This window comes from Anser anser (genome assembly GCF_964211835.1).
Source record: "Anser anser genome assembly, chromosome: 27".
NCBI lineage: Eukaryota > Metazoa > Chordata > Aves > Anseriformes > Anatidae > Anser > Anser anser.
Window position 1 is genome coordinate 5,163,652 of NC_139748.1, and position 21,650 is coordinate 5,185,301.

The 21,650-nt window shown below is 45.7% G+C and overlaps 1 protein-coding gene across 3 annotated transcripts in view; it reads left to right on the forward strand.

Annotated features, from left to right (window-relative positions):
* PPP1R12B (protein phosphatase 1 regulatory subunit 12B) overlaps positions 1-21,650 on the forward strand; it is a 120,540-nt gene that overhangs the window by 47,006 nt on the left and 51,884 nt on the right. For all 3 annotated transcript variants that reach the window (XM_083812963.1, XM_083812965.1, XM_083812964.1), the window contains exons 9-14: positions 976-1,085; positions 3,924-4,118; positions 4,654-4,736; positions 6,391-6,516; positions 11,744-11,929; positions 12,488-12,673. In XM_083812963.1, coding sequence (XP_083669089.1) covers positions 976-1,085; positions 3,924-4,118; positions 4,654-4,736; positions 6,391-6,516; positions 11,744-11,929; positions 12,488-12,673 — 886 coding nt within the window. The remainder of the gene's footprint in view (positions 1-975; positions 1,086-3,923; positions 4,119-4,653; positions 4,737-6,390; positions 6,517-11,743; positions 11,930-12,487; positions 12,674-21,650) is intronic.

Below are 21,650 nucleotides of genomic sequence, written 5' to 3' on the forward strand. Positions count from 1 at the left end.
CTGTGATTTGTATTCACTGCACGTTCCTCATCTGCTAACACAGTTTGGGTGATCACACTTAATTTGACTTTGTTTTTTCAAAACCACGACTGTGAGAGGGACTCATTGCTGGGAGAGGAAAACGTTGCCTTGTTGGTGTGGGGACATTTCTCAGGCGTGCTGCATCTGGCTGTGTTTGGTACATAGCCTGTCCTGGAGCTCTGTGCACTTCTGCCAACTGAATCTATTGCTTGAGACAGTCTGGTTACTTTCCCTTCGGTAAAGCCAGGTGGATGTTCTTATGTCACCTTTGCTACCTAGATAAGAAAAAAGAAAAAACAATCCTGGATGATTCCAATTGTCTAACAAGGAGGGAGCCAGCTGTGAGCTCTGATGGGGTTTGTTTAGCTCGCATTGGGCCCCATTAATGACTTTTGTTGGGAATCAGTCCTAGCTTCATGTAGGAAAAAATGCATGTCATAGAAAAAGGCATGATGTGCTTGTGCTGGTGGGCAGAATTTCCTAACTGCACTAGAACTGTGAAACAAAATCCACCACCAGGCCTGCCTGGGGGACACGTGCTATAACACATACTCACGTCCTGCAGTAGCAATGGCACGTTCTGCTTTTCTTCCTGAGTTTCACAAAGGAAGAAGAAAAGTCCCCGAGAGGGAACAAAATTGTGGATAAAGTCCGTCTGTCCTCCTTAAAGTGCTCCCTGCAATGATTTTCTTATCTGAGGGTGAAGTTCAAAAGGTTTGCTTGGCAAATAAATCCATCTGGTGACTGTGGAAATATTATTTAGTGAGGAATATTATTTATTTCCTTGCAGAAAGGCTTGTTTGGCTTTGGCACTGACATCATCTTTATGATCTAAGGCATGCTGAGGTCACAGCAACTCTGAACTTGAGTTTAGTGCACAATGTGCTTGTAAAGATGGGCCTTGGAAAGTGCAATACTGAAACATTTGGTTTCTCTTCTTGTTTAAAATTATAGAAAGGAAGGAAGAGTCCTTTGCCAACCACTCCAGCCATGAAACCAGGCCTAGCATCACTGAGCAAATACCACCACCAGAGCCCAACTCCTTCACTGCATCTGCCAGAAGAGTAAGTGAATTTGGAATCAATGGGGATTTGAAGAGTGCTTGAAAGCAGTCGGCTTTGCTGGGAAATAGGCACTCTGAAGCTGACTTTCAGAGGAGCAGTGAGACTTGAACTTAGGAAAGCACAGCAGTGTGCAGTTTTGATACGGATGCTGTGTTAACAACGGTATAGGACTAGTGCAAAGAAGGATGTTTGTATGATACAATGCCTCTTCCAGCCTCTTACCCTCCAGAACAAATTGCTGTGTCCACAAGAGAAACCTTGCTTACCACAAGTGCTTTGTGTTGCTGTCAGTTCCGAGATAGCTGATGCCAATCTCTTACCAGCAGGAGATCTTTCACCAAAGGCTGGTTCCTGCTGATGTATCAGCAGTGAATTTGGCATCATCATCTAAAGTGTCTCTAACTTGCCAAACTCACTTTATTCAGTGGCACGATGTTACAGCCCAGTAAGCAGAGGGGATAAAGTTTGCATCTGACTAGATAGCTAGGCTATGAAAGCTTTTTAAAGGTGAAGGAGAGTTACTGACATCTTACCTGAATTCTCCAGCTCTCGTGTCACTCAGCTAGGTGGCACTAGGAGGCTCCGTGTTTGGTTGAGGACGGGTATCTTATGCTTCTGGTTTGTTTGGTTTTTTTTGTACCAGAATATGGAGGACAGCTATACAGGGCAGGCACTGTGGAAAGATTGAAGTGCTAGATGCATGCCAGAGGGAAAATATTTCCTGCTTAGTCACATTTATTTATTTATTTATTTTTACTTCTTTCATACTATTAAGTCTAATTTCTTGTCCAAATTAAATAAAATATCGCTCCTCTGTGCATTGTTCAACTCAGGCTTACTTAGTAGGGGAAATATTAAAGGTAGTATTAAGGGTGCTGGGAAGTGCTGCAGTAGCTAAAAGACACTGCTAAAATACTGCAGCGATAGTATTATCTTTGCAGTCTTGGTAAATGACTTTGAGGGCCAGAAGTCCCAAGTAGATGTATTCTGGATTATGTCAGGTGTTTTGTGATGCGTAGAACTTAGTATAATCATGTTTAATTCAGCTTTGACCAAAAGGCTGTCTACACCAGTATCCTATCTTTGACACCGACTGTCAAGATAGCAGAGAAGATGGGAGAATTTAGCTGGACTTTTTTCCCACTTCCAGCAGTTTGCATTTCAGGGACTTGCTGAGTCTGCAGTATTATTTGTATTTGGTACCCCGTGTTGTACTTTTCCTCGGTGAATTTCTCCAGTCACTATTTGCGTGCCTGTAACATTTGGGATCCTATAACATCCAGTGGCAAAGGATTGACTGTGTATTACACAGAGCTTCCTGCACCTGTTTTTTTAAGCCTGCCACATGTCGGTTTTGATTGCTGCCCCTCATTCCTTTATGGGAAGGAACAATGAATAATTGATCCCTATTCACCCTTCTGTGTGCCACTTAGGATTTTGCTGGTCACATCTCAGCCTGAAGACTCCTCATATACTGAATCATTCCTCATACAAAAGTGCTCTCACTGTACTCGTTCTTGTTGCCTTTCCCATGGCAGGGGTTGGAATTAGATGATCTTTAAGGTCCCTTCCAACCCAAACCTTTCTATGATTCTCTGAATCTCCCCCCTTTTTCTGTACTGCTTTTGAGCCGTGGAGTCCAGCGCTGTGCATGGTATCAAAGATGTGATTGTACAATAACACAGGTATGATGGTGTTGTTTTGTATTCTGTTCCTTTCCAATAACTCCTCATTTATTTATTTTTCTACACAAGTTCATACTTGTCTTTGTAGAAGTACCTGTTGTGGTCCCAGGCTCCATTCCTGAATGGCAGTAGGCATCTTTTTGTAAGACTTAATGACTATAGCTAAAGTTGTGCATTTAAACAGTTTCATATCTGAGGAACAATAAGTGCCTCGTGGAACAAAATGCACAAAGGTCCGTTCTGTCTGTCTGGAATATGTGGTTACCTGACCATAGAAAGATTTCAGTTAAAGGGGCTTCTGCAAGCTTGTAGTCCAACCTCTTGCTCAAAGCACAGGCAGCTTCAAGCCTCTGTCATGTTGCTTTGCTCGACAGGAGTTGAGCTGAGTGCTGGAAACTCTGTGAGGTTGGAGAATGCCCCACCTCTTGCTCCCTGTCCCAGTGCAGCATCACTGCTGTGGGGAGGTTTTGTCTTCCTTCACACTGAAGTGAGGTTTCCCTTTTTGGAACTTGTGTCTGTTCCTCCTTTGCCTTTCACTGTAGGCTTTTGAGAAGTCTGGTTCTATATCCTTTGTAACCCTCACCTCCCTGCCCCAAGTAGCAGAGCAATTAAACCCTTTCTCAGCCATCTCTTTTCCATGCTAAACGAGCCTGGTTCCCTCAGCCTCGCCCTTTGTGCTGTGTGCACCAGCTCCCTGGTTATCTTAATGGCCTCTGCTGGGCTCTCACCAGTTCGATCTGTGTAGGGGGTTTATTAGCACCTAGTCCCAAAAGACTTGATTGCTTTTGGGGTTTTCTGCCTTTAGGAAGGAAGAATTATTTAGTAAATGAGTTCTAGTAGAAGCTTCATTGTTCCTTATATTCTTTCTACAAAGCTGGCAGAGGGTGTTGTGTTAGGTAAGGAGAGCTGCACAATGACACAAGATTTCTTTCATCATCTGTCCTTGGGGATGAGGGCACTACTGCAGTTTGCAACCCTGTGAGTTCATCTTGAGTTATGTCGTGTAATGAAAGCTAAGCAGGAAATCAAAGTGACTCCATCTTACGTTTTCAAGTGCAGCCCAGCAAGAAGTGTGGCTTGCTGAAACACTTTCAGCTCGTAAATTGTGCATTGCAGTTCTCTTTTTCCAAATGTCCCTTTTTCTCCTCTACAGTTCAGTTGGCTCAACAAGTCCGATGAGCAGAAGGACGAGTCACCTTCATCGTGGCGGCTGGGTCTACGGAAGACTGGCAGCCACAACATGTTGAGTGAAGTTGCTGCTACTCGTGAGGCTCAGAGAGATAAGACTTCTATCTATCGTTCTTCATCAAGTCCTCGGATATCTGCATTATTAGACAACAAAGAAAAGGTTTGGTTCATCTTCAGCAAAGATGTTTTCGTGTATCCCAGTTGAGCAGAGTTTATCCCGTCACAGTTGTCCTTGCGTAACTGGGGTTCAGTGCTCCTTTGACCTACTTCCTGCTCAATTTGAAGTGGGCTGCCGGTCTGGCATGGCCCATTCTTTACCAGAAAATATCTAATGTGGACAGTAGAACATACCTGCTGTAGAAATTCCCCTTCACCATAATCTAAATGGATTCCTCCTATACCCATTAGCTGTATTCGTGAATCCCATTCCATGTATTCACTAGCTGTAACCAAGCTGCCCATCTATAAGTACTTTAATTAGAAGCTGCTTTTATTCCCTAACATGCTGTTCTGCAAATCATGTTCAAAACTGATACTTTTATGCTGACATAGGCCTTGCCCAAGAAAATGCCTTAAAGCAGTTGTCCCTAGACAAAAGGGTGCTTTTGTAGTTGAAATTTGGATGTGAATTTAATTGTCACTGTATGTGCTGTAAATTTAACAGATTTACAGTTGAATTACTTTTGCTTCATCAGGATAAAGACAACAAGAGCTATCTTGCCACAATAGCCCCCAGAAGACTAAGCAGTACAAGTGATTTAGAAGAAAAAGAAAACAGGTGAGACTGAACTTAAGGCTCAGCCTCAATCTTGTAGACAGTTCCTCTGAAATACCTTTTTGTGTATTAATGCTTCATATTTTTTCTCAGTAGTCCTGACTTGCACAGGTAATCACAATATTTGGAGAACTCTCTGCTCTATAACAGTCCTAGTACGTTGTCTTTCATTTAGGTGAGCAGGACAGTGGATTAGTTTCTCCATCCCTATATTCCTACGTATGCAGTCTCCCTCTGGGAAACTGGATTTCTGTCTGGTTTTTCATTTTATGTGTAAGTGCCTGACTTTGTAACTGGCACCTACACTTGTACTTCTGCCACTTGCTTAATGGTTGCTTTCAGTCCCTTTTGTTCGTATCTCTGTCACTTTTTGATTCACTGGAGTTTGTGAACTCTCTCATGTACAGAACTGTTTCCATTGCAGGGGCTGTTTTTACAGGAATTGTTTGTAGTTGCCTCTGTACAGAACCAGATTAGCAATGGGATAAATATCTAGTATATCAAGACATGGTTGAATTGCTTATCTCTGCAAACAGGTTCTCGTGGTTTGGAATAAAAATTAGCCTGGCCTTACTTCTAGACAGCTCCACAGTAGCGATAGAAAGGCACAAACAGAAAAGTTACTGTGAGCTGTAATTGTTGTGAAAAAGTCACAGGAGATGACCACCATGAGAGAACTTCACAGTTTGAGATTCTTTTGCTGGAACCTCCCTGCTGTGTTCTTGCTTAATCTCAGCTAGCCACTGCGATTTGGACTGCAGCAGACAACTTGTGTTTAACTGACTGATAAGCCTGAGCGGTTTTGGCAGTGGCTTGAATTGAGTGGCATATCCAGCTGACTGCTGATAAGTGTCCTTTGCTCTATAAAGCAGAGTGAGGAGGATTGGACTGCATGAACAGATGGTGCCCAGATGTACTTTGTAGTACAGATTTTTCCCAATATTCCTTCATTTCAAAACAGCTGAGTATCACTTTATGTCTGAAAGGGCACCAGGACAGATACTGCAACTGAAAAATGAAAAATCATTGTGGGCTGACAAGTGTTACGTTACAGGGTTAAGGTCCTGTCCAAAACTAGAGCAGAATATTGCTAAAGCATAAGTAAGGAGAAGGAGTCCTGATTTCAGATAAATATGATAAATATGACTACTAATAATTTATTCATAAATGTCAAGTAGTTTTAGATACTGACAAATATTTGTCTGTTTTCTGCTGCTAAGTATAGCAAAGAATTTTTTCATACTGAGTTGTTTTGACTACTGTCATTGCCTGGAACCTTGGAGAATAAATAATTTCACTGCAGTTGCAATACCTGTCCATTTGTTCAATGTTGTTTGATACAAGGTGGGAGGAAAAAATATCAAGCGATGTTATTTAATAATTTACGCTACTTCTATGGACAGCCTAATTTTCAACTGCAACTTTTCTGACTAGAAAAGAATCTTGTTCCTCTTTATGCAAACATCATGTCATCTTGTGATTCTTAAATAATGCAGCTGGTAATCACAGAAACTGATGTGGAGGCCAGCAGAAGCGTTTAAAAGAGATGTCACCTCCAAACAGTAGTGTTTATGTGTGTAAGGGAAGGATTTGTGTTGTGGAACTGTCAAAGACTGAAAGTTTTTCTAAAGAAACCTTGTGGTCTCTCCTGCATTAGAGAATCAGCCGTTAACATAGTGCGGAGTGGCTCTTACACCCGGCAGCCATGGAGGGATGAATCCAAGGGAAACGAAGCTCCCCATTCTGGTGCTCCTACTACCTATGTATCTACATACTTGAAAAGGTATGCCCAATTCTTTTACATAGGTTCCCAGCAGTCAGTTCTACTCTCAGCATGCCTCCCAAACTTCAACCTTTCGCCTTCTGCTCACTGCATAAGTGTAATTGGCCTTGAAACCTTCTTCTTCTGAAAGCAGGAAATGAAAATTAAGATTTGTCAACATTTGTCATGCTAAATGGTCTTCTTAAAGACTGTCACTTTTGTCGACTTAAATTGTTGTACTGAATTCAAATGCTCTTATTCACGTAATTGAAATGCAAAATGTTTTTTCTCAGTTTTATATTAGTATTATGGTTAGATAATAAAAGGGAAATTGATCATAAAAAGAGAATAAAGTAATTACAGTCTGAAATCAATGTTCAAATAGCTATTAACAGGTAAGTTGTAGCTTAGCTGATTTTGGTTTTCGTTAGTATGTGTTTATGGCATCAAGATTATCAGAAAAATGGCAGTGTTCTTATGCATGACTTATGACACTTGTTAAAGAGCGTGACTGATGTCTCAAATCATTTACTTGTGGCAGTAAGGAACCAGTTTGTACACAGTGTACATGACATTGTAGAGGCAATTTCTGATTGCTGGTAGACTAGCCAAGCAGAATCAGAAAAGCAATGCTGTACGTTAACTTCTATAATAGTCGGTATCTTTTACCTCTCTGGAAGGCAGAGGCTGAGTTTCCTAGAAGTACAAGGTAATGGCCATCTCTGAATGAGGTGAATGAATGGCCCCTGGTAAGGCAGATAATGCATTACTGGGCTTTCATCCATGTTGTGAGAAGGAGGATCAGCACTTTCTGCAAGTACTGCACCATTGCCTTTATTTTAGCTAGTATGGAAACCATCAAAACAGCACGTGTCATGGTGCAAAGTCATTTGTGCTTAAGGAAAAGGGCAGAAATGTTTCAAGGTTTTAGATTCCTTCACCAAATTCTAGACCCTGAAATAAATAACTGTCCCGAAGATGGAACAGTTGCTTGAGATTTGGGAAGAGGCATGTTTTTTGTGTTCTAATACTCATGCTGGTAGAGGTAAGTTCTGTTCTAGGATATGTCTGTCCAATTGCTGGGCACATACAGACCCATTTCCACAAAAGGTGAAGCAGATAGCCACTTCGAGCAGTAGACTCTTCCTGATCTGCTGATCCATTGCAGTGACTTCACATCTATCCTGGGACATGATGACAGGCCAGCCTCCATAGCTCTCTCAAAAGGCAGTCCGACAAGCAGCAGCTGATTACATTGGAAAACTTTTGCCTCCTGCAGCTGGCATGCCTTACTGTTTTCCCTAGTATGAGACAGTCCAGTCAATACCACCACTAAAAGGGTTGTTGAAATTTTACGAACATTGACTGTCTATTTCGTCTAGTCCAGAACCAGATGTAATACTACATTCACATAGTTGTACTGTATTTCCTTGGTTAAGCCGTACAGAGACCAGCTCAGGTTTTGGCTGGCAGTGGTATTTTGCTAATAAAAGTATCCTGTCACAAAGGCTGAATTCTGGCCTTTTCTCGGAGGGTGTTGTATTATAAGCGGTTACAGAGAATAACTTTGCCAGCTGAGGAATAAAGGGTAGGGATATGCGCACTTTCTACAGTTTTGTATGAATTTACAAACAACAAAACCATGATCAATTTGCCCTCTATCTCCTAATGTTTTCTGTAGAAGAGCACAGAGAAATTAAACGTAATTGTATTGAACCTCTGATTTCACCAGCCTTGTGCATCAGCCTATAAGATGAGAAATTGAACCTGCTGCTTGTTACAGATAAGCTCTTTGTCACCAGAGTTGTTTAACATTTGGAAAACACAACTCCAGAGGATAAAAGCTCATCCTAAGAGAGAAAGAATTAAAGTGAACATGACATACTTGTATGTTACTGACAGGACAACTACTGTGCATCTGCATTTCCCCTTCACCTTAGCATTTAACTAAACTCCATAAAGATACCTAGTTACATTCTGCAAGCACTTTTATGACCCCCCAAACAAAGAGTAAACAACAGCATCTTAAGATATTGAAAATGGCTTTTCTGCGAAATTGGGACAAAATAGCTTGCATTAACTTTGCAAATGCACTTCAGCTTTAGTTGAAGTAAATGTTAAACCTCTTTCTCTAATGGTAGTGATTGTCATTCATTCTGCTTTCTCTCTGGGTGTACCACTAGCGAAAAAAAGTTCGCAAAACCCTGTTCTGACAACCTGTTCTCCATTTTAGTGCATGTTGGCCTTTGAACTGCCAGTTCACATCAGCTCTGTGTTAAAGTATTTGGAGGAGAACTGGTGAGCAGATTGAATTAATTCACCATCCTTCCTTTGACATCAGCCCTAAGAGATGCCTCACACCAAAATGAAATCACCTTTTCAGTTTTCTTCTTCTTTTTACATGTTTGCAGATGCTCCTTCTTACTGTTTTTGTTGACACAAAATCCATCGTAGCAAGCCAGACCAACCGTCCAGACTTTAGGAGGCAGTCCAGACTCCATCAGCAGCTCGTTTTGAAGACCAAGTGGCAAAAGCTAGAGTAACTTAAGAGCAGCCTTCACCTCTACCCTTGCTTTCAACAATCATTAATTTTGGAGCCAGGGGTCATGCTTAGGCCATGGTTCTTACTAGCAACCACTGTGACCCACTTCCTTAAGCAAATCCCATCTTGCTCTCTGCAACACCCTGTGGCAGAATATTTAATTAAAAAAAAAAGTTACATATTTTGGGCCAACATTTTTTTAGTGTATGTGGAAGCCTTTTAAGGTTTTGAAGGTTTTAAAGATTTTTTTTTAAATTCCACTTGCCTTAGCTGTTTCCAGAATTATTCTTTTTACTGATTTGAAATGTTGCTTTCCATTTCATTGCTCATCTCCTCATGGCTATGTTATGGTGTTATGTTAGAGAATGAATAGCAGTGTGTCGGTGCCTTTATTTCTAATGTTGGATTCTTCAGCATAAATTCATAATCCTCCTTTTTACAGATTTATATGAACACAGCTGTTAATTAACAAGATTTTCCAGCTTACCTTTTTCTTGCGATTTTCTGGTCCTTTTCACATCAAATGTGAACAATTGAATAAATGCCTTGGAAGCCTCCCCAAACTGCGCAGTGCCACCCGTGCCAGGTGACGGGGTGGGGAGGTGAATTCCCATGGAGCTGGCAATGCCTCGGCTCCCTTCTTGTGAGCAGGAGTGAGTGAGTGATGCCCCAGCACCACCTTTCCCTGCCACCCGGGGCCTGTGCATGTAGGAGCTGGCCCCGTGCCATCACCGGGCTCTTCTCCTCCATTCCCCCTTCTTCCCGTCTCTGCTCTCCAGGCACCTGGTTCTCCTTCCATCCTGTTGTTTCCCCTTTTCAGCCGCTACCTTTTTGCTTCTGAAGCACTTGTCAGGTCTCACTGAATAACCCTCCCACCTCTTCCCTGACCAAGTTCCTTGTCTCTTTTGCAGCCACCCCTCGCGCCGCAGCCTCTCTGCCTTGGGTTCTCCTGGGATGGCGCCACATCGACCCCGCTCCCCCCAGGGTTGCCTCCAGCTTTTCCCAGGCTTCTCCTCTTGTTCATTCCCCTGGTGCATGCTCCGCTGCAGTCATCGTCCCAGTACACCAGGCCCTGATTTCTCCCCCTCATTTCTGCAACTCGACGGCTGCTTGCTCTGCACGCCCACGCCAGCCAGGTTTAGCTCCCCGCTCTTACCCTCCTCCCAGCCCATCTCCAAGGCTTCGCCTTTTCTTCTAGTGCAGAGAGCCAAGAAGGAGAGGCATTTTCTTCCAAAATGATTTCCTGCTCCTGCATGCTCTGGGCTGGGGCTGGCTTTCCAGAGGAAGCGTTGTTTAGAGCCCAGTGGAGGTTGCTACCTGGTGACTGTAATTTGCTTGTTCCTTTGGGACCTGGATCTGGCAAACAGCCATCAACTGAAGAGCCCAAATATGATGTTGCTCCCCATGGAGGCCTTCCAGGATGCTCCAGTCTCTCCTTTGGCTGTCTAGGGACCAGCTGCTTGTTCTGGGCTGGCCGGGCTCCTTGGCATATAAAAGTGATTTGCAAATTGAGTGCCTAAGTGAATCGGATGGGTTCCTTCCTCTGACCTCCTGTCCTTGGCTGTTGTCCTGCCCCTTTCAAGTTTTATTTCAGCCTCAGGCTGCTCTCTGACTCTTGCTGTAGTGGTAACTTCCAGTTCCAGTCCAGTTACCCTGGCTTTCCCACAAGCATGCAGTTTTTTGTCCTGGTCTGCTTTTCCTCTAGGTCAACTTTTATTCCTGATGGATTTTGTCAACCACTTTCCTCCATGTGTGCCTGCATGGGAGTCGTTAGGATGCAGGTGGTGAGACGCAGCCTTCCTAGCCTTTGATCCTGCAGACAGCCCAGTCTGACCAGTAGCAGCTAGGAATACCAGTTGCTGGGTGTGTCAGGTGTGACAGGATCCTAGATCATGCATGCATGCAAACAACAAGCAGCCTGCCTGTATATGGGGCTGTGGCACATGCACTATGGAGGTTTTCTCAGCTTTTATTAAGTCTGTTTTTAGAGGTATGCGACTTATCCCACTTAGGGAGGATTTTTTCCAGGTATATCCTCATGGGAGAGCCCTTCTCCTTTTCTCCAAAGTATGAGCACTTACAGCATTTCAGCAGTAATGGTTTTAAGGGTTTTGCATTAAAATGGCAAAACGTGTATTTTCCTTGCTCGTTCTTGAATATTTTTGGACGGTTTTGGTAGTGATTTTCCAGATATACAGAGTTTGTGCCAAATGTGCCTTAAAGAAAATTAGAGCTTCAACCCTTCTTCTATGCCAAAGCTTTTAGCCACTGAAAACAGGTTCTTAAAACTGGAAGTACTGGGCATCTTGAGGCGGTGAGGCAGCCAGACCTGCTTTTGTCACTCTCTCCTTCCCTGCTTTCAGCAACCTGATCCTTGCTCATTGTTTCTGCCTTTCCCCAGCACACAGGGGTGCTCTGGGTGTGCCGCTTCCACTGCGGTAGGATTTTTTCCTTTCCCTGATCTTCACTGATTCACCTCCACGCCGTTATTCTCTCGCTGAAACTCAGCTGGGCTTATCTAAAAGGTGCTGCTCGCGCTGGCCTGCGTGTGAGTGATCTACAGGATGCCGGTGTACTCTAACCCCCTGGCATACACTTTGCTAAGATGTAATACTCGCCCCCTTTTCAGCTGAGAGCCCGGCTGTGGTGATGTTCTGTTGGATATTTACTGTGCTCTGAAGGACGTGATTTTGTGATGTTTTACAGTGCTTCATTTGGTAGAAGTAGTGACCTCAGCAGTCCCTACATTTCAGCCAGTCGCAATACATCTCTAGCTACCTCACCCACTACCACTGGTTCATCTACCTCACTGAGCGCCCCGTGGCAACCTGCCTCTGCCTGTCCCACACCTCTCGGTGCGAACACTACTGCGTCAGCCCGCCAGTATACCAGGTAACGGCTCACAGCTGAGATAACGCTGCAGCAAATCAGCATTTGGGTTGGAAGTTCTGAGTTCTGGAATGGATTGTGGATTGGAAATGTACTTCCACACGGGAAACCTTGATAAGAAATTCCGGAGTGGTTACGTTGGACAGTTTCGGTAGTGTGTGTGCACCAGGAAGCAGTTCGCAGCCCATATGTGACCTTAGCTTCTTCACTCACTGCAGTGGTCGACTGTGCATTCTTATCGCCCTGGTATAATCCAAGGGGATGCTCAGGCCGCTCTCGGGTGTTCGCTGTACGTGTCTTGGCGTTCATTCCTTCTGCCCGCTCACCAGTTACATTTTCTAATCATTTTTGCTGCGAACAGGGACACGTAGACTAACTATGAATTCCTCTCGCTTACTCTTCTACAAGATTTCAAAATCTCATTTTCCTCTGTGCTGTTCCCTTCAAAAACACAAGCGCAGAACAAGGAGAAGGAGCTGTCAGTGTTCCCTGGAGGTGGCTGGTCTCGGTTAGCAGTTGAGTTCACTTGCTTTGCTTTCCATTATGTCTTCTCTATTTCAGAGCCCCTTTCAGGCAACAAACTGATTCTGCTGTAGAGAAAAGTACAGAGGGCCTCTCTGCTAGCACCCCCCTAGGTGTAATCACAAACCGTGCTGTGCTCGGCTCTGCTAACGGTATTGCCAATGCCGGTGCTGCCTCAACTACAGGAAAGGACTTCTCAGCTGAGGAAGCCAGGGAGCGCAGAAGGTTAGTGAGCAGAGTGCCGGTGCGTTTCGTTCCTCCTCTGTGACCAGATCTCCCGTGGTGGCAGTGGGGGGGTGTAAGAGCTGTTTTGTAGGCACTGCGCGAAGCCCCAGGCTGCTGCCCCTGCTCCATCCTGAGGTTTTGAACTGAGTCATCACCGGGTTGAAGGTTAAATTTAGTTTCATGGTTTTCTGCTTGTCCTTTCAGCGTGTCTCGGCGTTTTTCTTCAGTAGTCGTCTCTGCTGCTAATCTCAGTCCCTAAGGCCTCTGTGCATAGAGGGACAGACAGCACAGTAGCCACTTGGAGTAGGTTCTGTAACACAAAGCCCCTCCTAAAAGAGCTTTGGGCTGAGATGCATTCAGACAAAAATGCATCCCTCTGCTTCTTAGTTCAGTTTGCATATGCCCCCATGGAGACATCTGCTGCCCAAGTCCCCTAGGTCCCTGCATTGTTAGTTGGGAGGGCAACAAATCCTCCTGGAGCACGTAGGTGTGTGACACAGGAGGAGATGGACTGCCCTCCAGCAGCATTCAGTTCTTTCTGTTGACTGTAAACAAAGGCTTAACACAGAGGTAGAAGTCTGACACATACAACCAAGGCTATTCTAGCAGTAACAGCGGTTTGGATTAATCTGAATCTAGCTGGTGGTATGTCTTACTGTATGATATCATGAAGACAGACTGAGGGAGTTGGGGTTGTTCAGCCTGGAGAAGAGAAGGTTCTGGGGTGACCTTATAGAGGTCTTCCAGTACTTTAAGGGGGTCTACGAGAAAGCAGGAGAGGGACCCTTTGTCAGGGGGTGCAGTGATGGGACAAGGAGTGATGGCTTTAAAATAAAAGAGGGGAGATTTAGATTAGATCTTAGGAAGAAATTCTTTACTCTGAGGGTGGTGAGGCACTGGAACAGGCTGCCCAGAGAAGCTGTGAATGTGTTCAGGGCCGGGCTGGATGGGGTTTTGAGCAACCTGCTCTGGTGGGAGGTGTCCCTGTACATGGCAGGGGGTTGGAATTAGATGATTTTTAAGGTCCCTTCCCACCCAAGCCATTCTACGGTTCTGTGATTTTAAGACTGGGAAAATATAAACCTGGCATAGCTGGTACTCTTTTAAAAGGAAATTTACCTTGTGCATTTAAGTATGGAGCATCAAGTGATCCATATTTATTCCTGCAAACAGGTAAACTTTTGCAAGATCTGTCCCTTCTGATGGCATGGGTGAAAAGGCAATAAATAAAATGCAGTGATGAGCTGTGTATTTCTAATTAGCAGCCAGTTCACGGAGTGTTTCCAGTAACTAGATTCTTCTGAACTAAAATAATAACTTCTCCTTGAAATACAGACCATCCTGAGTGTGGAGATAATACTCTGTACTCTGACATATTTTAAATGGCCTCAAGCCAGAGGATGTGAAAAGCAATAATGGAAATTATCAGCGTGTAAAGATAAAGATGGTGGAGCTCCGAAGTGCCATGTAATCTGCAGGCAGCTCCATGACCTCTCCGGGGGAGGGAGGGCATGCCTGCTGCATGCTTCTCTTTGCTTCAGCTGCAACGGATCCAAGAAAGCAAGCTAGTCTGTGCTATTTGGAAAATACCCAGACCTGTGAGGTTGCTCAGGCTTTTTTTCTTTTTTTCTAGAGCTAGCACAGGTAGTGCTTTGAAGGTATTGCAAGGGTTCTCTATGTACCACGTTCATCAACTCTGTATGCAGGGAAATAATTTGAAATAGCTGCTGCAGAGTGCCTTCTTTGTCTGTAAGGACACTTACAGTTACCGCTAGGAGTGCCTCTGCATGCTCCTTGTCATTTTGCTAGGGTCAGTTGGCTTGGTGTCATTTGCAACTGAATTGAGATGAGCTGCCAAAGATACTCCTGGTGCAAAGAGAGATTGTGTAAGAGGACAGAGTGTGCGTTGTGCTTTCAGTTCACGCTCCAGACCATTTCATGACAGTATCTCTGTTTTGGCAAGCGCAGAATAAAGTTGCGGAAGCTTTAGATTCTTCCCAGGAGAAGTGGTCTCCACAAAACCCACCGGAGTCTTGGCACTGTCTCCAGACAGGGAGCTTGACTGTGACAGTACTTGTAAATGCCAAAAAGATCATCTATTAATATCACTGCGTCGGCATTTATTGCCGAATCAGTTTCTATAAATAATACAGGAGATCTGTTTGTCTCCTGCATTTTTATTAGCAAGCCATCTCTTGTGAATTACGTTAATGCAAAGGGATCAACACCAGAAAATTCCTCCCACCTTTAATTGATGCTCTGAAACTACCGAGGGAAAAAACACAGCAATGATGCATTGTGCTTACAGGTGGAGGAAACCTGATTTGTGGATGTGTGTTCTACCAGCAGGATACACTGATGGAGCCACTGCCTGCACGTGTTGAACTAGGAAACATGGACCTAGAGGAACAGGAGAGGTCACCTAAATGGGAAAACCTGATTTTGGAAGGAGGCCCACTTCAGGAAAATAAAATAAGAAAGGAAAATGGCAAACAGTTGTCAGGGAAGCACTGTATGCATTTCGGCTCCTACCAGCAGCTGTTGCAGGAGCATTTGGTCTGCTTCAGTGTTTCCAAAGCTCCGGCTTTCTCTTAGCAACAAAAACACAAACAAGCTTATCATCTAATATTAGATCACAGCGATGGCTCCGAAGTTGTAGCCTTAAATTGTCTGGGCGAAGCCAAAAGGTTAGAGCAGAAGATTGTGTTAGGTCTGGGGAGGAACGAGGAGCAAAGGGCTCAGGAGTACAGTTGTGCATCCTCTGCCAGCCAGCAGCCCTCGCCCTGGCCCACGACAGCATTTCTTCCCTGTCTTCTACCTGCTGCACGTGTCGGCTGGCCAAATTGCTCAGCAAACGCTCCGGTGGCTGCAAAATAGCGTGAACCGTACCCGTGTCTTTACGGAGGGGAGGGAAGAACAAAAAAGCAAAGAAGGCAGCCCGGCTCGGAGGAACGTAATGCGGTCTGTGTGCCTGCACTGACCGTGGCAAAGCGCTGCCTGCTGCTAGGGCCATATGGCTGGGACAGGCAGCCAGGCTGCTGCCGTGCGTATTTACAGGTACCCAGCTGCACGTTCAGCCTCCCTCCGTTCTGCTGCAGCACTGCGGAGCGCCGACACCGAGGGGCTGGAAACGTGCCATCCTCCAGAATCAATATTTTTGCCAGTCGATTTCTCTTCTTCTTTTTCTGGGGGAGTTTTGGAGCCAGCGATGAGCACTGCTGCCGGGCCGTTTTGATGATCTCCTGCCAGCGCCAAGCTGTCTCGCATTGCAAATGCGTTCGTCCAGCTGAACTCTGAACAACGCCGGCTCTGAGGGCGAGTTACAGGCGCGGGGGTGCTGTGCATCCCGTCTCCATCCCCTGTCTCACGTGGATCCTGTTCCCCCCGGTGCAAAGCCGCCGTCCTTTTGGTTTCTGCTCGGTGCAAGCAGGTGGTGGGGATTCGAGGGGGGTCCTGCTGGCTGCAGCCCACTGCCTTTATCCGCCTTTATCCAAGATGACAGCGGCCTCTAGTGCCGCCGACAGCTCCCTCGCAGAATTCACCACGATCGTGCCCTTGCGCTTCGAGCGCCGCGCTGCGTGGCTGCGTCTCCCCTGGGAGCCCTGCACGTGGAGGAGAGGTGGCTGGGGGTCACACCGAGCTGGGACGTGACTTGTGGCACTGAGAGGAAGGTCTTAGGGTCTCTGAGAAGCTTTTCTGGGTCTGAAAAACTGCTCCGGAGCCCAGGGCAGACGGAAAGGCCGCCGTGCATCCTGCAGCCCGTGGGCAGCACCTCTGTGCGGGGAGATGAGCTTTCCCCGAGAGCTTCTGAAGGCAGGTCCTGAGTCTGTGCTCTCCGTTGTGTAATCGCTTTAAAAGGACGTTCTTGAACTTGAAGTCGCGCCTGGTTTTGTCAGATTTAGGAATTTAATTTGTCCTTCCTCTTTTTTTCCCCCATCCGCTTTGTTTACACAATTGCATTTTGCAGTCGGGTGTTCTTCCTGCTCCTCAGGAAGGTTCCAGCAAGGTGGTAGGACTGCTGTCAGGCCAGCTGCTAGAGACAGGAGATACATCTCTGCCTTATTTTTTTTTAACGTATTCTGTCCAATTTTTCAGATAAATCAAGAATAAGAGTGAGGTGGGCTTGTTTTCATAGGGCCCTGGGGATGAAGGCCGTGCTCAGCCTGGCATCTTGCCCTCTAAAGCTTTCCACAGAAATTTTTGCAGATGAAGAAAGTTCACTGACACGCAAGGTAAATGTGCCTGGCAAATATTTCTTTTCTGCTTCACTCCCAAGAGGAATTCATTCTTCGTTCCTTCATTCTGAGGATCCAGCTGCTAATTATAGTAGCATATATTAATAATATATTAATAACTGAATCCTCCTCCACCAGTACTATTAGATGAACAATTTTTGGCAAGTCCTTTTACCTCGTGATTCTTGTCCTGTCCAAATTGAGAGCATGACTCCTCCGGGGTGAGCGCAGATCCCTGATGCGTCCGTTAACCCTTATCATTTAACCAAAAAACATGAAATCTTCGAGATAAACCACGGAAGTTGCATTCAAGGGGTGTTTAAATGTCACTGGAGAGGAACTGGTGGACAAAGCTGTGAGCACTGCCTTGCTACCACCCTATTGTTGTTGCCAGTGGTGGCTGACCCTATAATCCTTGTCGCTGAGCGGTTTTACTTCTCTTGGGAAGGCCACGGGGGAGCACACGTGGGGACGCCCATGCCAGGCACCGTGGCAGGGGAAGGGAGAGCTTCCCATCCCGCTACCCAGCGGACAACAAGAAGTTAAAAGGTCTCGTGAAGAAGCGAGCAATCATCTGGCACCTGCTGTTGAAAGCGTTTTATCTGCCGTGCTTTTGCGGTTAATCTCTTTGAGATAAAGTTGTCCTTTTTTTAAAAGGCTGCTGGCCGACTGACGTGGGAGGGCAGGAATTCTTCAGGCCATCGGGTTTTCCATGTTGGGACGAGGCGAGGTTGCTCCTGCTATATCAGAAATCAGGCTGCATTTTTATTTGGAAAAAGGTCGAGGTGTGGGATGGGGGTCACTGCTGCTGAGCCCTGCTTCCTGTAAGGAAGGCGAGCAGGTGTGCTGCTGCGTGCTCAGCTGCCCGCTGCCTTTATCCAGCGCTCAGGGGAAGGAAGGGGGGTATTTTGGTATTTGCTTTGGGCGGAGGAGCCCAGGCTGTAGGTTGGCCTGCTAACTCCAAGCGGGAATATATGCAGGATCCTCCAGGAATGGTCAAGGAAACGAAGCAGGCACTGCTTGAGCTAACCAGTGTAAAAGAACTGCAGCTTGACAGCATGGAGCAAGCAGAAGGTAAAACTGCCTTTCCCCATCCCTGCCTACATTCCAAGTCTGTGCACGATTCCTCCTTACTTACTAACCGTAACTGCTGACGTGTTCCCCGGATTTAATCGTTGTATCTAATAGCCCCTTCGTCTAATGGCAGCTGCTGTAGGCAGGATCCCAGTCGCCTCTGGGTATCATCACCTGGATGTTCAGAGTAGGGGCATTTACCAACTTAAACATCTTCCCATACTTTTCGGTGTCCAAAAACATCTGTTAAACTAAAGAACGTACCCGAAATATCTGTAGAGATGCTGTATGAGTGTGCAGCTGAGAGCTAGCATAGCACAGAATCAGCTCTTCTGTTAATTTCTTTGCTCCACAGCACCGACCCGTGGATGCTACAGGTGGAGAAGCAAAGGAAGCCAGGTAGTGACCCAGGGACTTTTGCAGAAAAAGTTTTTGAGCAAACTTAATAAATCTTCTGTCCCTGGGAACAGCAGACTCATGAAATTGAACCAGAGCCTCTGGCAACTGTAAGAAATTGCAATCTTAGCTCGGTAGGAAATGGAAATCTGTTCTACATTATTAATACTCAGCGATGTTTTCTGTAATTCAGATGGGGCTGATTCATGGTTTGTATCCCGTGGAACTACTCAGGCAGCTGTTTAATGCCTTCTCCCACGAGGTGGCAGTCGAAGGCTGTGCAGCCCTGTCTGCCAAGTGAGCATTTTTCCTAAGGTTTATGTAGTTCAGTAGCTGAATCCTCCTTACTGCTGTCAAGTTCGTTGGTTTTTTTAGTTGCAAAAGGTAATTTCCCAGATATTCAGATTTTTGCCCAGTGAATTTTATTCAAAAATTTCCTGCCTTGTCTGTAAACTAGCTTTTGGGGAAGCTGCTATCTGCTTGAGGTTGTTTAAATGTCAGATTGTGTTATCTGACTTGCTGCTTACTTGGTAATGAGAGAGAAATACTGAGGGAGGCAGAGCACTTGCATCTTTGTCTGCGTTTCGCTCATCAGCTGGCAGGAGATGGAGTTTCATCCCGCTCCATTTCATGCAGCAATTTTTTTTTTAATGCAAAGATCCAGCCTCGGAGGACTGCAGACACCAGCGCACCTTGTGCTGTGACGCAGTGATAAACTGCTCAGCGTTGTGTATTGGCACCCGATGTCCTATGCTGAACACGAACCAATTTCAAAGTATTCCAGCCTGGAAAGCTTTGCACTTAGGACAATTACAACTAATGCAGTGAATAACTAAAGCAAAGTTCAGTAGAGAAAATGTGTTGCTGGCTGGCAGCTTTGTTTGCAGAACTCTTTCCTTCTGTCTTACAGAAAAATTTCCCGGATTATTGTTGTTGTTAAACGTCATTTTCCCCTTTTCTGAAAGAGCTGTGACAGCCTAGGGTCACAGACCGGCAGGCACTCCCCAGACAAGGTGGTCAGTTTGAGGAGCGTGATCACCGAGCCGTTTGTTACTGTTTCACCAGGATGTCAGGTGATATTAATTAATGCAAAGGGATAACACTGATCATCTAAAAGCTTCCAGCCCAAGTGCTGTCTCCCCCAGCTCCATACTGACTCCTCCTGACTCAGTAGGTAACAGGGCTGTTGCCTTTCCTTTCTCACAAAGGAGAACCCGAGCACCTGGGGCAGGGAGTAGCAGGACCCATTCCCACCCTGGTCCGTGGTTGGAGCACTTCTCACTTCTTTGTGTTGCAGTAGTCCAGCCTGTAGGGGACTGGCGTTGAGCTGGCTGCCATGGGAATGCAGCAGGAGAGGAGCAGCTCTGCTTTCCGAAGAGCATGGGAGGAGATGAACACGGGCAGATGGGACACACGCGGTCACTGTATGATGGGAAGTGTTCCTAGAGCATCAGCTGCCATACGTGTAACCTCAAACCATTGTAAACATCACATCAAAGTGTGAGTTTTGAGGAAGGATAAAGGGTACTTGTCGTTTTGATTAGCAAGTGACAAAGATCACAAGGCTCTTAATCTCTCGGATCACCACCTGAACGTGTTGAGCACAGCAAAGCTGTTGCAAATAGAGAATTTCGTCTTCTGCTTGTTAACCTGCTAATCTTACTGTAAAGAGATGATTGAAATTCAGGCCTTTGAACTTCCATGAGCTGAAAATTCACAGTCCAGATTGAAACACAATGACAGTTCACAACAGCCAGGACTAGCATGAGGGAGAAAAGCAGAGGCCTGAAAATGGGGAATACTCAGGCGAGCCTTTTCAAGCTAGCTGTGAAACGCTTTTAAGAATGTGATCTTGAAATCTCGTTATCCTTTTGTCCTCGGCTTATTAAATGACTCAGCATTGTCTGGCTGTCTCTCCCCTCATTCCCTGCTCCAACATTTTCAGTCTGACATGTCATCCTCCTCTCCTGCCTGTTGCATGGTCTTGTTAAATTATGGTCAGACAACTTTTTTTCGTGGCAACTTCTCTAACGAGTATTTTCAGTTGCTGTGGGCTGATGCACAGACCAAGGTAGCGCAGGGATGAGTACAGGGGAGAACAGAAACCTGTTGCTTGGTCGTGAGTGCAGGAAGGTGTCTTTTCTGACTGTTCCAGTGTAACTGTCAGTGCCTGATCTGCTGCTGCATGCATACTTTATTATCTAACTTAAGAAATTGTATTTTGGGATCTGCTGTCAGCATTGTTTCCTGCAAAGCTTGCTCTTGCTGCTCTTCCCTCCCCCGGCTTATGGATAGTTTCTTAGCTAATGGCAAGTTTCCAGCTTGTCGGATTGCATTGCTGGGATGCTGTACTTTTCCAATTGTTTCCAGGGGAACTGTATCAGTTCTTACAGCTTTTGCCAGGCTTTTTTCTCCATTTTTTTCATTATACCTACATATATATCTGTATGATAAGGATTTTTGAATTTACTGCAGTGTTTAGAACAGTGATCTTGTGCTCTTGAGAGAAGTGACTTCAGTCGTTAGAGTCTGAATGACTGCATGGCCACCCCTGTGCCAAACGAGCTGGTTGCCTGCAGTAAGCCAAAGCTGTGCCGGCTCCTCCTGCCCGCGTTATCCCGAGCTGGAAGAACCAGAAGTCTTGTCCTGGCTTCTGCGAACATGGTGACTGTGGCTTCCAGGAATTATGGTTAGTGAGTGTAGCATAGAGTTGCTCCCAGAGTAGAAAGAGGATTTGGACTGAGGAGAGGAGTCAGAGGGGCAGTGGAAAGGCTCCTGCCCGCTCCACGATCTCGTCTGTAACACCAGCATCAGGCATGGCCCCAGTTCTTGTCCAGCAGTGCTGCGTTTGGAGGGACCAGACACCTCTAGTTACTGTCTGCCAAGTAGCAGCCCTTCTTCCTGCGCTTGTATGGGAACGTGGGCGTGCTGGGGAAGGACCTGGTGGGGCTGGGGCAATCCCTCGTGGCCCCCTGCAGCTCAGGGCTGTGCGTATCCAGAGCTGTGCTGCACCAGCAGCAAGGCAAAACCCACCGACTGCTTTGACAAATGGGCAGCTGTGGCATTTAATGAAGATTTAGCTTCCAGATCTGCTCCAAGCTTTGACCCACATAGGTGACTCTCTTGTAGGCAAATGCTTTCCCAGTGCTGCGTCACCCAAGTATGAAAATGTAAAAATTGGGGAAGTTTTAGGGGTTCTTGGCGTGCCCTCCGTGCTCCCGCAGCGGTGGATGGTGTTTGTCAGGAGTGCTTCAGGTTAGAAGTGCTTGAAA